The 16,735-nt window shown below is 38.8% G+C and overlaps 1 protein-coding gene across 7 annotated transcripts in view; it reads left to right on the forward strand.

Moving 5' to 3' along the window:
* The window catches only part of FNDC3B (fibronectin type III domain containing 3B), a 327,683-nt gene that overhangs the window by 82,304 nt on the left and 228,644 nt on the right, over nt 1-16,735 (forward strand). For all 7 annotated transcript variants that reach the window (XM_079764596.1, XM_079764601.1, XM_079764602.1 and 4 more), the window contains one exon: nt 12,270-12,345. In XM_079764596.1, the coding sequence (XP_079620722.1) occupies nt 12,270-12,345 (76 nt within the window). The remainder of the gene's footprint in view (nt 1-12,269; nt 12,346-16,735) is intronic.

The raw sequence follows: 16,735 nt of genomic DNA on the forward strand, positions 1-16,735 counted from the left end.
GTATTTAAAGTGGTTTACTCATGGTCAGGCACTGAGAGCTTTCCCACTGCATTGTCTGCCTCTCCACATGGTGCCACTTCAAGCTGCCTTGGGACTTTAAAGAGCCTGCAGGAGAAGCCCTGAAGATCAGCCTCACACCACCTGTGTGCTCCTTTTTAGGAGGGTGGCAGTAGTTCATCTTCTAACAGTTATCCTAAAACCAAGCAGGAAGTAGAGGATGAAAGATTTGTAAGGTTGACTCTTCCAGAGATTTCAGTACCTTAAAAACAATGCAAAAGTTATATTAAAGATTAGATTTTTGACACTGAAAGAATTCCCAGTGTCTACATAAATTTTTGGCATTCACCTCAAACTCAAATGTTACTTTGTAAGCTTGCTTTCAACTTTTAGTTGAGTGGTTATTTGTGGGCAGTAAGTTAAATTGTTGGAAAGAATGGCTTATGTTTGATATTTTGATTTCTTTGTTCCATCTATGGTGGAGGGAAGTAATAGTAACTATTTGAGGGCCTGAGGTGCTAGGAATGGTGGTAAGCACTTTCGTACATCATTTCATCCAGTAATCATAACCCTATAAGGCGATGAACATTTTTACAGACAGAACCAGAGGGCAGAAAGTTTAAGTACTTACAGCTGGCAAATCACAGCACTGGGTTTTGAATCCACTTATGTCCTACCTTTCAGGAAGGGTGGGGTTGCTGGGTTAGGCATATCTCTTGTCCTGTGCAGGTAAACCGTCTGGAGAGACATGGGATTGGGTTCTGCCCAGTAGTAAGTGGTCGAGGTCACAAAGAAGAGTACTCCTGTTTGTTATGTGACCTTCATGTTATCTCTGGAAGGTGGCAGAGATTCTGACTCTGGAGCTTCTGCGAAGTGCAGACTGAGCAGTCCTGGTAGTGTCTGAGGCCTGGAGGCAGCAGTTGAGTTTGGAGGAGTTGGGAGTGAAGTCATCTGAGGCCCAGCTCTCAGGAGCTGCTCCCTTTCTTTCCTTGGGGAATGGTTGTCTCCCTGAGATTAGCAGCAGGGGAGTGGTCCCTTTGGGGTCAGCAGCTGCTGAGCTGGTGGTGAGCAGACAGGGTAGCAGGCATTCCTCTCCTGGGGAGACTCACCCTGGGAGTTAGGAGGGGCCCTTTTTGTCTGCCTTTTTTTCCTCCCAGATCCTGCGTTTCATTTTCATTCAAGTATTACATCACCCTAGAGGCACAGTTTTTGTGTCTTAAAAGAAATCTAAAAACTTGTTGTAAGACTTGAACCTATAAAATTGTTTGTTTTTCATTCTGAATTTGTAATTATTTCTCTGAAGTAATGCCAGAATAAAAATAAAAAAAATCCAAGTTGGTCCTGAAAGAGAAAAAAAAACAAAAAACAAAAACGCCACTTTGCTGTATGAGCATTTCTTAAATCTCTCACCTCTGGGTATTCCTGTTCTCGGGGACACAGAATTGTGTCACCCAGTATTTGTACCATGAGCCGTGATACCACACCCTTTTGCTAGCCATTTCCTTTTCTTTTTTTAGATTGATGCAGGGCTTCTTGGACTTTGACTCTCCTCAAGATGTTAATTATATATTTCAAAATCAAGGGTTCTGTTAAAAATCACTTACGAATAGCTTTGGAAAGAGAACTAGAGACAGGGAGTTGCTTCAGGGGTGCAGAATATTGTTTTGGAGGCCTCGGGAAATCAATCTTAAGACTTAGTTCATTTACCACCAGGACATATTTAGTCAGTGTATATAAACAAAAGAAGTCACAGTGTGCCTGGACATTATGTGTCCCAGATGGAGTTTAAACTTGGCTCCTTCTACTGTGCTGATGTCATGGTGCATAAACTGGCCCTGAATTAGAGCCGTGCACAGAATCGGCTGTGTGCCTGTATGTGCTGAGGGCGTGTGCAGAGGGGAGGGACTGGCTGGAAAATCTTTGTCACGTTTTTCCTGCGTCGTCTGCAGAGACTAGTGTCAGCCCTGAATTTGGACTTGGTGCAGAATGAGGGAAGAATTGGAATAATATGTTCATTTGTACAAGTCAGCATGTGTATGCACTCAGGGATGTCATTCTTCCAAGACTGAGTATAAATGCACTGAGCTTTCCAACAGTTGCTTACAAAGCTCTAGGACTAAAATGTAGAAAGGAAAATCTTCAAGCGTTACAGTTTTGAAGAGTGTTTTCAGTCTGTTTGCCTTGAAACCCCAAATCTGGACTTTTTCTTTAAACTTTGTAATGGTCTTAAGCATCCAGCTGTATAATTCTGTTCTCCTGAATTGTATGGTGCATAACCTCTCAACTTAGTTGCTTAAGTGTTTGTAAAGGCAAATGCTTGGTGCCCCTGGCCAAGTTTAATTCTTCCTGTGTGCTTTGAGAAGGCAGCTTATGGGTCAGAAAAGGGTCCTCTCCTGGAGTTCTGAGCACTTAATAGGAAATTTCCACACACTGTGGTGTTATTTTATTACTTTTTATTGCTGGCTTTCATTATGATAATCTTAATTAGAAGCGTTTCCAAGTAATTCAAACCATTTTGTAGATGTAAAGAAAGGGCTTAGATTTCAGAACTTCTGTGAATGGATTCCAAAGTCACTGTTGTTGCTGGGATCCACGGAAGCTGCACAGACCCTGGAATGTAAATCAGTTGGGAGGTGAAAGCCAGAATGTTTCCCAAACAGAAAATTTGGTCAGAGGTGAGAATTGGCTGGTTTGAGATCTTATTGAGAACATGAAATATGGCAGATTCAGTAAAATTTTTTCTTTATATATACTCTGTTATGAGAGGCCACGTTTTTAACTAAGATTTGCCACTGGTAAAAATTGAAAGAAAAATAAATATGAATAAAAGTTATTTATTGAGCACATATTATGTGTAAGGCCTTGTACAAGGACTATACTAGGGTTTCCCTGTTTCTTAAGCACACTTATGGGGTAGGTATTATCTATTTTTTCAGTTGAGAAAATACCTGGTTTGATAGATTAAGTGTCTTACCTACCAGAGCTGGGACTCAACTATAGTCTTTCTTTTTTGTTTTATTTTTTTTTAAATATATTTTTATTGATTTCAGAGAGGGAGAGGAAGAGAGAGATAGAAACATCAATGATGAGAGGGAATCATTGATTGGCTGCCTCCTGCACATTGGACCGAGCCCGCAACCGAGCCATGTGCCCTTGACCGAATCGAACCTGGGACCCTTCAATCCACAGGCCAACGCTCTATCCACTGAGCCAAACCAGCCAGGGCCTGTTTTATTTTTTAAAATTAACTTTATTAGGGTGTGATCTTTCTGATTTACTCCTCTCACTGTGTATCTCGGGCATCTTAGTTGACTTTTAAATGATTAGTTTAGAAATGAAACTGAAATGAGATTAGATTGAAATTCTAGCACATTTGAATTCTGAACACATTATACCATCGGGCCTCCATGTATTTGCTTGTATAATTGTTCTTTTGCTTATTTAATTGAAGTCTCCCAGTCCCATTTTAAATGTTACTCCTAACTATAACTTTTCCTGATTTCTTCATGGTTTCTTCAGTTTCCATAGCACTTACTAGCAAATAATCACATTTTATTACAGTTAATTGTATTTTCTACTGTTCAACCAACACACAAATGGGTAGGATTTCATCTTTCTCATCTTAGAATTATCAATGCTTAATAAAGTGCCTGGTACATAATAACTACTCAGCAAATCTTCGTTGAATAATCAAGGGTTCAACAATTGCATTAAGTATTGATTTAAATAAGCTTAATAATCAATGCAAAGTCAAGGCCTTAAATCAGTGATAATATACTCTGCAATGGCATGAAGTGGGAAATATTTCTCTCTCTTCTGCAAAATCCTTCCAAATTCCTAGAATATTACATAGTTGTATTTACTTCTGGGTTGACATTACTGGGCACAAAATAACAGACAATATTAGTATTAATTTTAAGTAATTAATATAAAGTATAACAATTAGAATTGTTAATTCTAGAATATTTAATGACAAAGTATTGGGAACTGATTTTTTGTTATAAGGATGAGAACATTCTTTATGGGCACATTATTACTTGATTATGTCTTAAGTGGTAGAACAGTGTTAAATGAATAAGGTTAGCAGTAGAACAGTATTAAATGGATAAGGTGGCCAACATTGAAATGAGTCTTAAAAATAGAAGAATATTGGGATATAGGCAGTTAAATATGTTCTTCACTGGCCTTGAGATTCTGACAGAGTTGTTTGCTTAGGTTCAGTGCACAGCTTTCCAGAGTTGTGTAGCATTAATTAAGTACATCAGCATGGATTGTGTTGCTCTGTCTCAGCCAGTCAAAACCAGACCTGAGGTAGCTGTGTCTAAATGGAGGGAGACATTCTAGATTCAGTGTGCAAAGCACATTCAGGGAGGGCTGATTAGGTGAAACGTAGCCCGAGCTGTTGATTCCTTATCAGTGTGGCCAGAGCCAAGTTTGGGAACATGGGCACATGGATGGAATTGAGGGTTAGAAAGGGCTTGTACCTCACTTGATGGACAGTTTTTACAAGAATTCACCCTGAATGGTGATGACAGGAACCAAAATTTGTTCTCAGTGGACATAATTTTTTGCTGTTGTTAATCCTCACCCGACGATATTTTTTTCCATTGATTTTTTTTTTTTTTTTTTTAGAGAGAGTGGAAAGGAGGAAGGGGAGAGAGAGAAACAAAGGAGGAAGGGGAGAGAAACATCGATGTGAGAGAAACACATCAATTGGTTGCTTCCAAAATTCAGGATGGACCTGCAACCCAGGTACTCACCCTTGACTGGGTATCAAACCTTCAACCCCTTGATCTGCAATCCTATGCTCTAACCACTGAACCATGCCGGCCAGGGTGTGAACATAATTTTTAAAGGAAGAAGAATTACATTTTTTGGTATTCAACAAATGTGAATAATGTATTTAATAAAATAAAATAAAAAGATTTAAACATAATGGTGCTTCAAATGTATAAGGATATTTGGTAGCTGTTAGCCAGGGGAAAACTACACTTAGGCTTACATGGAATTTTGGTCTTTTATATTCTTGGTTTTATCTTGAAAGTCCTGTAGTTGAAACTTTAGACTCTGGCATTTGTGGTTCCCTTAAAAGAGGCTTTTAACCTAGTTTTGGTCATCTATATTACATTTTGCATTTTTTCCATTTAAGTTAATGCTATATTTTTATTCTTAGCAAACAGCAGCTCTTTTTGTAATGTAATCTCTTTATTCTAGGCAGTATACAATTAAAGGGAGTAGAAATGTACAATTTTTACAAGATGCCATTGTATTTTCTTTATAGCCCTTACTACTATCTGTAAATGCTTTATTTTTATTTAAATGATCCCCCCACCCCTATCCCATGCAAGTTTTATTTCTTAGCTTGAGTTGGGCAGAACTTTGTGTTTTCTAAGGTTGTATTCTCAATGCTTAGAGGAATTCTAGACCCATTCTGGCACTCATTAATATTTGCTCAATTAAGACCGTAATGTAGTAATTCTTCTAAGGACACTTATTTCATGAAATGTAGTTATTGAACTCTTGAGTGTATATATTTTCAACAGGCAATGGTGTAATTTCAGTGTATAAAAATGTCCTCTTTGGTTCATCTGACTTCTTTGTCTTTGGTTTACCTACTAATGTATTCCTGCATTTTTGGTTACTGACAGGTGACTTTTGGGAGGCATAGAAAATACAGATTCAATCTTCTGCAGAGTCATCTCTTTCTTTTTTTTTAAATTTCTTTATTGATTAAGGTATCACATATTTGTCCTCATCCCCCCATTCCCATCCCACACCCCTCCCCACACATGCCCCCACCCCCCCTGTTGTCCTTAACCGCTGGTTAGGCTCATATGCTTGCACACAAGTCCTTTGGTTGATCTCTCCCCTTTACCCCCACCTCTCTTTCTTTCTTTTGCATCCTATTGGGTCATGAGAAATGGCATCTAGTGATTGTGATAAGTGGTTGGCTCATTGCTTCTTCTCAGGATTCTGAGGGAATTCAAGGACTGAAAAGACTATGAGAATAAATCCTGCCCAATATAAAAACAACTGTTTATTGTTGTGGGATTCCTTACAACTTAACTGCCATAGTGGGAGTGTGGGGCTCTGGCTCAGGGAGTGAGCCTGGATTTCCTAGAAGAGAATGTCCTCAGACTTTGGTGACATGCCTCTGACCCAGTTGCATACTTGCTCTCCTTCTAGCTGTTTATTGAAGTATCTTCATAGAGAATGGACTCTGTGAAGCCTGCCCCCATCAGAGAGGGAAGCTGTGTGTAGAAGAGAAGAGCATGCATTTTGGTCAGACAGAGCTGGAGTCCAGGGCAGCTCAGTCATTTTGTAGTTTTGTGACTTTAGACAAGTTACTTATCCTCTTTAAGCCTCAGTTTCCCCATCTGTAAAATCTGGTTAGTAATACCTTCCTGGAAGACCATACAGGTTCATAATTAATAGCTATTTATATAATCATTGTAGGAAAAACACCTGTTAGGAGTTGATAAGTAGGCTGCATCATGCTGACTTAATTTGAGAGATGAAATGATCTGTTGAGGGGGACAACTTTTTCACCTTCCATCCTTTGAGGAAATCAGAGTATTAGAAATTTTGGAGCACTGGAGCATTCTTGCTCCTTGCTTTAAACAGAATGAGCCCTAAAGCCCAGGAAGAAACAAAACAAGACCATTTATCCTGTGAGTGGTGTTGACCAAGGGAAGGGTGTTACATGCCATCCATTTCCTTGTGCCTTGACCCAGTGTATAAGTACCTTTGGAGGCTTCCTGGTCTTGTGTGTTGTTTTTCTGCCAGCTGTGGATTCAGGCTTCAAGTAGGACAAGTGAGCAGATGAGGCAATCAGTATTTTCCCATCATCTTCCATTACTTTTCTATTTTACCTGTTCACATTTTAAATCTTGGGACATTTTCTTTGTATCATGTTATTACCACAAAGATAAGTGCTGGTCATCTAAAGCTTCTTTTCTTGATTTGGAGAAAACAAATGATGTATCTCTTGAGGCCATTGTGGTCTGTGACATAGAGGCCAGGGACTAGGGTCTCAAAGGTGTGTATTGTTAGGTGTTTTGGGTCCCTTAGGGCTTGGGTTGAGCTCTCCAGGATTTCTCTGAAGTTCCAGAATTGGGGGGAGTGGGGGGAGGGAGGGAGGGAGGGAGGGAGGGAGAGAGAGAGAGAGAGAGAGAGAGAGAGAGAGAGAGCGCAAAAAGGTACTACTATTCCTCTCATGTAGTCAAAGATCACTTCTTAAAAGTTATTGGGTGTTCCTGGATAGAATCCTTCCTCAAGTGGAATTCTGCAGTTTTTAGGTTGTATCACTTTTTCCACTAAAGGTATCTGTTGGGTGATCCTAAATGCTTCCTCCAAGTGAGAGGTATTCATTTATACATGAAACAGTTGAGAGTAAAACACCTCACAGAGTTTGGGACGTTTCAAAAAGCTCCAAAAGTGAAATGCTATCTCCTCTCCTATCATAGTTTATATCTCAATTATGTGGATATTGGGTCTAACTTTCAGAATGCTGAAAATGTAATATTTCATCTTCGGACAGTCAGTACTATTGTCCCAGCAGAAGGTTTTGTGATGGCCATGTACATGACAGTGTTTATTTAGTCAGGTGGCTGGTAATTTTTATTTGAGGCATAAATTGATCTTCTGGTTAATCAACCACCCCAAATTTAAATTGCAAAAGTAGTTTCCCTTTTCCTCTTCTATTAAGAAACAGATTTAGAATGACTAAAAAAAAAAAAATCTGCACTCGAGAATACACTGAGTGGCCAGATTATTATGATCTCTGAACGCATAATAATCTGGCCACTCAGTGTATGTATATGTGTGTGTGTATGTATGTGTGTGTGTGTGTGTGTGTGTGTGTGTGTGTGTATACACACACACACACACACACACACACATATATATATATATTAATAATATATATATTAGAGGCCCGTTGCATGAATTCGTGCATAGGTGGGGTCCGGCCAGCCTGGCCAGGGGGAGGGGACATGGGTGGTTGGCCGGCCTGCCTGCTAGTCGAACTCCTGGTCGAGGGGACAATTTGCATATTAGCCTTTTATTATATAGGATATACACTGAGTGGCCAGATTATTATGTGTTCAGAATTCATAATAATCTGGCCACTCAGTGTATGTTTAGTGATGTGTGTGTGTGTGTGTGTGTGTGTGTGTGAGAGAGAGAGAGAGAGAGAGAGAGAGAGAGAGAGAGAGAGAGAGAGAGAGAACATCGATGTGCGACTGACTGGGCCCAAACCACAACCTAGGTATGCGCCCTAACCTGGGACGGAACCCGAAACCTTTAGGTGTACGGGATGACGTCCAACCAACTGAGCCTCCTGGCCAGGGCCGATTCAGGCTTACTTTTAAGGAAAGATCTGTTACACCGGTTTCAGTTGTCTTGCTGGTTAAAGCTTTTCCAGGATGCTGTGTTTGGCCTTTTGCTCAATTATATTAATCCTACCTCTTATTTTGTTGTTTCTTTAGACTTTGGAAAAGTGGTCACTTATTTTTCATTAATCCTGGATAAACTGCCTTTGGTTATTTCGGGCTGCTTGGTTCATGTAGCACTAAGAGATTTGAAACAGAACCAATGAAGCAGTAGTGACCTGAAGTATGCTCTTAATAATTTGATTAACATGATTCTATTTTAACATCTATGGGGCAAAAGTCTATCAGTGGTTAAAATCTGTCTTTTTTTCTTTTTCCCTCTGACAAGACACAGAACATAGCATGAATTGTTTTAATGCTGACGTTGGAAAAGCAGAAAATGCTTAGTGAGTGGACAAAAAATGATGAGGTTTGGACAGTGATGTTATGCTTCACATTCTGTATTTAAAAGAACTTGTAACAGTTATGTCTGCTTTGTGGTGAGAAAGAAGGAGGGAGGGAGGAAGAGAAAGGTGGGGGAGACAGAGACAGAGACAGAGAGACACAGAGAGAGACTGGCTTGTATGATGTAGAAGGTTAAGTACCAGGGAGCCTGCCAGGGTGTGACTCATGCTCCTCAAGGCTTGGTGATGCAAGGCTTTCTGCCGCCTTCTCATTCATGTCTGTTTTCAGGGACAGATCATTGGGCTGGTGTGTGTCAAATTTTTATTTTTATCTCTCCTTTATTGACAGTGAAAACAGCAAGGAGGTCAGTCTGCCACAGTAATGCAAAATGCTTTCATTTAAAATATCTCGGTGCCAAATGAATACGGTTTGTTCAAATAATGACTTTGGCTCTTACTAAGAAAAATTGATATTGGGACACAGGAGATTTGCCTGGTTTCTGAGGTAACTTGGTAGATTATAATCTGGTTACCATAGCAACCCAGTAGCAGGGAAAATTACAGGGAACTAAACATTTGAAAGGAGGTATTTTATTTAGTAGGATGCTTAAAAGCCCTTTACCTATCATCTTTCTCCCTGAACAAGTGGGATGGGGGGTCTAGAATTGGCCTCAACAGAAGCAAGAGGGGAAGACATAAATGACTTTCGGTGGCTGGATGCATCTTTGAATGTGATCTGGTGTCAGTGACCGCTAACGAACCATTATAGACACTTTTTATGCAATATGATAAACACATGATGTGACAGAGTCTGGAACCTCCTACCCCAATTCATCAATCCCTTTTTGTGTCTGGGACTTTCGATAATACTGGTGAATTGTACTTTTAGAACCAGCATTCAGGACTAGTCTGACATATGAATTTGGGATTGTCAAAGAATATCTGGGACATAGTCTTGATGTCCAGTGATTTCCCCCCCCCCCCAACTAATTAATTTTACAGGCATATATTATAGGCATCTTCCTAAAGGTATAAACACCAAGCAGGTGGTTTCTGCTCTATTACAGTGATGTTAGAATTTGCCTGTGGACTTTTGAAAAGGCATGAAAAATTTCTTTATTGGAGTATTGTTTCATTCCATTGTAGTCGAGTTATGTTCAATGTTTATATAAAGATAAAGTTAAATCACAACTGTTTTCATGTTAGGAATGACTTTAAAAAGCTCACTTTCAAGGAATTCTTACCATATGCAACAGCATGGATGGAACTGGAGAGCATTATGCTAAGTGAAATAAGCCAGTCGGAGAAAGATAAATATCACATGATCTCACTCATTTGTGGAATATAATGAACAACATAAACTGAGGAACAAAAATAGAACCAGAGTCATAGAAGCGTCGAACAGACTGTCTAACCTGTGAGGGAAGGTGGGGGGTGAGAGGGTAAGAGAACAACCAAAGGACTTGTGTGCATGCATATGAGCATAACCAATGGACACAGATGGGGGTGGAGGGAGAGGGCATGTACTGGGGGGTGGGGGCAGCCAGGGAGAGGTCAGTGGGGGAAAAAGGAGACTTATGTAATACTTCAAACAATAATTTAAATTAAAAATAAAGCTCAGTAAAATCACACACAATAAAATAAAATAAAATAAAATAAAAGCTCACTTTCAAGAAAGCAATTGAAATGCTTTAGTCATTCTATAGACACCAAGGGATTTTTTTTTTTTTTTTTAGTTCTTAAAATGGCACAATGTGCTTACATTGGTGAGAGTTTTGAATATTTAGGACTGAAAGGTTATTGATGTAGTTATGGTACAGGAAAAATAGATCATTCTGAAATAACTGTTATAATTCAAGGTAATGAGAAGCACCAGGGATGAAGTTTGGATTACTTTTCGCTGAGTGATCCTGTTTTCTCCAGTTAATGTATTTCCTGATATTGAACATTTTTAATATGCCAGTAGTGTCGCCTGTGGTGAATTATTAGAAGAATCAAAATGCACGGGTATTAAAGGTTTAGCTTTTAAAGGTGGAATGTTTTTTTCTCAATAAATTTACAAAACAGATAAGTTAAATTTGCAAAACAGATGTTATGATACTACATGTGGTTTATATAGTAAAAAAAGTTGACTTTTTAAATTACATGTAAAGAAAGCTTAATTTATAAGTGAATTATTTGCAGTGGTTTTTCTTATGTTTTACAGCTCTCAGTCACTGAAAATAGTTGTCGGGCACTTATTCTGTATCAGGCGTAGTTTTGAACACTTATTTTGTGTGCCAGATCTTATGATTTTAGAGCCTAGACTAAAGAAGGAAAGATAGACACTAACATAATTGCTTAATTAAGTAATTGCAATTATAAATTATAGGAAGGAGAAGTGGAGTTTTGTTTTTTTTAGAACATATTATTGGGGACCTGACCTTTCCTGAGAGTCAAATGCCATTTCTTAGGCTCACAAGGATGAGTTGGTGTAGGTGTTGGTTGGGGGAAGAGTAAGATGAGTACTGGGCAAAGAGTAAGGAGTACAGGAGGAGCATTACAGACAGGGGGAACAGTAAGTTGATGATTTCAAGGCAGAGAAGAACAAGGCTTGCTCCAAAGACTAAGATGAATGACACTGACATCTTTCCAATTTCTAAAAATATATAGTAATTATTTTATTAGTGTCAACCTTGCACATGATTTTTAACCACAGTTTTTAAGCATGGGTTATGTCCTTTAATTTGTATTTACATATAAATTAGTGACCTTTTCTCTTTTTATCTAAAGAGGAACTACATTACATTAGAACTAAAACTCTGAGGCTCTTGAAAACATACTTTGCCGTTGCCATGCATGGTCCAGTCTTTTGGAAGTTGTCTTCTAATATTAAATATTTATGTTCATATGACCAAAACACTGACATTTAGGTAATGGATTTAAAAATCTGAGTGTTTGGTGGGAACTACTTGTAATATTTATTTATTTATTTATTTTGTACTGTTCATTATTATTTCCAGATCCTATACACAGATGCTTTTTCCAATCTTTTTTTTAGTAAATTGGTTTCTGTTGTTAAAAAATAAAAATCATATACCCCATGTCAATAATAGATGCATGGGAATATTATGCAACAGTTTTAGGTCAGAACCTCATTTCTCTGTGCAATTTTCCTTTATAAGTATGGTTTCTGGTCTTTTAATTTTTTAATTGCCGTCTCTGAATTAGTGAAAGAATAAGAGGAATTGTGTGAGAGGAAACCATATCTTAAAATTGAGATTTTGAGTCACATAGCTTCATAAGCAACACTGGAGAATTCACTTAGCTAAATTCAAATGCATATGCTTAGTCCCCTCACATTTGAACCAGGTCTGAGACATATCCTAAATTTTGTGTTTATACAAGATTCTGTGCCACATACTTCCTGTCTAGAACATAAATTTAGGTAATAAAACTGTTAGAGAAATCCCAGATGTTCTAGTATTAAATTGAAATTAATGTGTTATTTTGGCAGGTTATTCTTGTTCAAGTTAATCCAGGTGAGACTTTTACAATAAGAGCGGAGGATGGAACACTTCAGTGCATTCAAGGTAAGAGATTTTTTTTTTGGAAGCCTTCTAATCAAAGGAGTTTTTCTTTATTATTTTAACAAAGTGGAGTGTTTCTCTGTGTCTACCTATGATTTTTCTAGAAGTAAAATTTATCTTGAAATTAAAAAAAATTTTTTTCTTTTTCTTTCTGTCAAATAGGGACTCCTTTATGCTGATGTAGATGCTGACATAAAAGAGACAGAGTTAAATACCTCTAGTATTCTATTGACCCTTAAGTGCATTAATTTAACTTGGGAAAGCTTGCAGGGTTTTATATATTATGGAATTTGGTAGACCTGAAAAATTCCAATTGAGAATAGGAAGTACTTTTTCAAATTAGATAAAAGTTTTACATATATATTGTGATGCTATCCAAATGATGATTTTATAGGTAATATTTCTATTAACGACCTGTCATTTATTATCAGATAGATATTAACAGAGTACTCTCAAGTTTGGTGGCTTAAAACAACATTTATTCAAATTAGATAAAAGTTTTACATATATATTGTGATGCTATCCAAATGATGATTTTATAGGTAATATTTCTATTAACGACCTGTCATTTATTATCAGATAGATATTAACAGAGTACTTCCAAGTTTGGTGGCTTAAAACAACATTTATTGTCTTACAGTTTCTGTGGGTCAGGAATTTGGGCACAGCTTAGCACATTTTAGGCCTTTTAAAATGTTAAAATTCAGGTATGGCCTAGAGCTGCAGTCATTTTAAAGCATGTCTGAGGGTCAGCCTTTTTCAGGCTTGCTCAAGTGGTTATTGGCAGGATTTAGTTTTTTGCAGGGTATTGGCAGGAGGCGTCCCTCAGTGTTTTGCTAAGTGGCTGTCCTTGGGGACACTTACATTCTTGCAGCTGGCTTCATCACAGCAGCAGGTAGAGGGCAAGAGGCAATACTAGGTTCAGCCCACTCAAGAAAGGGGTTTAGACAGGGTTGCCTACCAGCAAGCAGGAATATTTGGGGACCATTTAAGCTGCCCACCACCTTCTACACTCCACCTCCAATAATTCATGTCCCTCCCATATACAAAATACCCCCTCCCAGGATTTCCAAAGTCTTATTCCAATATAGCATCAACTAGAGGCTCCTTGGGTGTAGTTCTTTAATTGGATACAGCTCGTTGGGCATTTCAGTTAATTTCTAGTTTGTGTGATACCAGTGTCTCTTCCCTGTAGTTCACTTTGGAAAGAATACTTAGATACTCTGATCCATAATGAATTCTGTTGTAGTAAGATCAATCCAGATCTGTATTAACCTGTAAACACTTGTGTTGGAGAGCACTGTTCGTGATGGCTGTTTTTGGCAGTGATTGGACCTATGGCAAATTGAGATATAATTGAGTTCACTACTAGGTTATTGATTGGACTGGAGTGTGATCATAGGGCTTATTTTTATTTGTTAAAATATTTTTAATTGATTTTTTGAGAGAGGGGAAGGGAAAGGGAGAGAGAGAAACTCATGTGAGAGCAAAACACCAGTTGGCTGTCTCCTGCCTGCCTCTGGGCATGTGCTCTGACTGGGAATTGAACTGGCAACCTTTCGGTGCACTGGACAGTGCCCAACCCACTGATCCTAGGGCTTGTTTTTAATACCTGGACTTGCTTATCATTATATTAACAAATGAGGGGAAATACCCTTTGTTTGGTTTTCTATAATGAGTTACATGGAAAAGGTTGATTTTTCTATTGCTTTCCATAATGGAGCATGCTGCTTTGTAAGTTCACTACTTGTTTTTGTACCTATATGAATACAAATTTAGGAATTTTTTTTTTTTTTTTAGAAATGAGTGTTTTTTTTTAAGATTCAAGCCTAATGAGTTTTAATTGCAGTTAATTTGAAGTGACTTAACCATTCTGTTAGTAATTTTTACTGATTGCATTTCTCTGACCATTGTGTCCCTGAAATTCATCTGTGGTGTTCTAAACCAGTGGTCGCCAACCTTTTGGACCTCATGGACCACTGGTTGGCGACCGCTGTTCTAAACCATTTCAAACCAAACCTAGTTTTTATTGACAAAAACTTCAGGTCAAAGAAGAGAAGAAGTGAATATTTTAAAATAGTGTGGGATATAGAATCTTCGATCTCCTTATAGTACTTTAATAGATTGATATTATCAACAAATGAAACTTAGAATTCAATCTATATCTTTAAAAAAGTCACACCAGATGAAAAGTCACTTCACCTGTTAGAATGAAGCTGATGTTTACAGTTCAGTGAGAAAGCAGTTGAGCCTCTGGGCATGGTATCATTGGAGCCTCCTGAATTGGCAGGTAAACTGTGTCCCTCTACAACTGAGTATGTGTAACAATCTATAAAAGCAAATTGCTGAGTAGTTCAACATCTATAAAATCCACACTTTCATGCCACCTGCTTTTACTTCTTGATGTCTGAGGAGAGAGAGAGAGAGAGTGTGTGTGTGTGTGTGTGTGTGTGTGTTCGTCTACTTAGCCTCTCTCCCACTTTTTGTGTGAGTCCATGTCAGTAACTGGTATACTCTGTAGGGAATGTTGCAAGTATGTTGCTCCGTTCACAATGGGAGCTTTGTATTTATTCATGATGATACTTGGAGATAAGTGACACTAACACCCCTTCCAGTGATTTCAAAAATGCCTTTGACTAAAGCCATTTATCTTTGGCTTCCCCAGCCTTCCTATTCTTTGTTCTCTTCTGAAAACCCCATGCTATGGTTATCTTTATTTTGGGCATGGTGGTACCTGGGCCAATTAATTGAAATGACACAGGACAAGATGAGAGGGACTAGGACCTGGAATCACATGGTTTGTCAGGGCTCGGGAAGCACTGGGGAAACAGGATGAACTGTAGAATCTGGAACTTTGAGTCCAGACCCATTGATTGCCTCTAATGTATAACTTGTGATCACTCAGCAACCCTACCCCCGAAAGCCTTCATTTGACTAACTCCCCTGTGAGTTAGTAAACCCTTGACTCCAGGAGGTTAGGGCATAACAACACAGAATTTGGGAATAGACAGTATATTTACAAATTCTAACACAAGTTATGTTATCCTTTCACTGTGAGTAACATCCCTAACACTGTTAATATTTATTCAGCTCTTATGCTGTGCTATGTATTTAGTCATATTTAATGGGTTGATAGGTACACATGAGGCCCGTAACGGTTAATTCACACAGCTGAAGTCACAGAGCTGGAAAGGGGCAGTGTCGAGCTTTCATCTCTGGTATGCCTGACGCTCGAGTTTGAGATCTTCATTGCTCAGTACATGGAAGCATGAACTCCAATAGTAGGTCTCCTTGGGCATATGACAAGAGCAAGGTGGGTTCCTATTCCTGGAATAACAGGATTCTGGGCAGGATACTAGGATGGGTACTGATAGCCAGGATGAGATAGAGATGGTTTGCAGAGCAAAGGTGGATGGTGAAGACTGGGTCTTTATCAGAGTCAGAGCAGGCGGTGTGATACTGGGATTGACTTAGAACTCCTTAAATTATTTCTGCCCCAAGTCAGGATTGGGCCCAGAGTTGGGCTGGGCTGAGTGTTCAGGTGGGGCTTCCAGCTGCTGGAAGAGAAGGGGTGCAATGGGAGAGGACTAGGACAGTGGGAGGCAGTCTTTTCTGGCCTGCCTTTAAAAAAAAAAAACCTATTAGGAAAAGATTGGAAATACAGTCATATTGTAATGGAAACTCCAGAAAGAAGCATTTACATTTTACTAGAGATTAAAGTTAAGAAAGCAAAGCTCTACTGATGCTCTTTCCACACCAGCCAGCAGGTGGGGAAGTGGTTTTGGTGGTGGTGGTGGGGCAGTTGGTGGTGGTGGTCTTCCTGGAAACTTTGAAGTCATACCTATTGGTTATGCCATGGTTGAAACTGTCAGCTGGAGAATTCTGCTATTTCAGCACTGGTCAGCAGGTTTGGGATTGATGGTGGGGAGATAGGGTTAGGGAGTGGACTTGGTTGGGGGCCTTCCTGGAAACTTTGAAATTACACGTATAATGTTAACCCCTTTTGCTTGTAGTTGCATTTGTTTCCCTAATAATCTTTTCTATAGGACATTTATGGCATCACAAGAAAGACCCAAGAAGCTCGTTGTGATGTCATGGAAAAGCAGTCTGGAAATTCAAAGCAAATCAATATAAAAAAAATGGTTACTCTGGGGAAAAAACAAGATTTTGTTTTTATGGGAATGTCCTTGGTGATAATGAAGGAAGAAAAACACAGGAAACATACGATATGCTGTGAAAGCAGATTCATTCTAATGGACTATTTCTCAATATTTTCCATGAAACATGAATCATAGGTCTTGAAGGGGCCACAAAAGGTCATAGTTTATTCTCACTGGGAGGCTGCATTCTACCTATGGCATCCTAGACAAAGAGCTGATTGTTAGGGAAAAAA

This window comes from Cnephaeus nilssonii (assembly GCF_951640355.1).
Source record: "Cnephaeus nilssonii genome assembly, chromosome: 3".
Classification (NCBI taxonomy): domain Eukaryota; kingdom Metazoa; phylum Chordata; class Mammalia; order Chiroptera; family Vespertilionidae; genus Cnephaeus; species Cnephaeus nilssonii.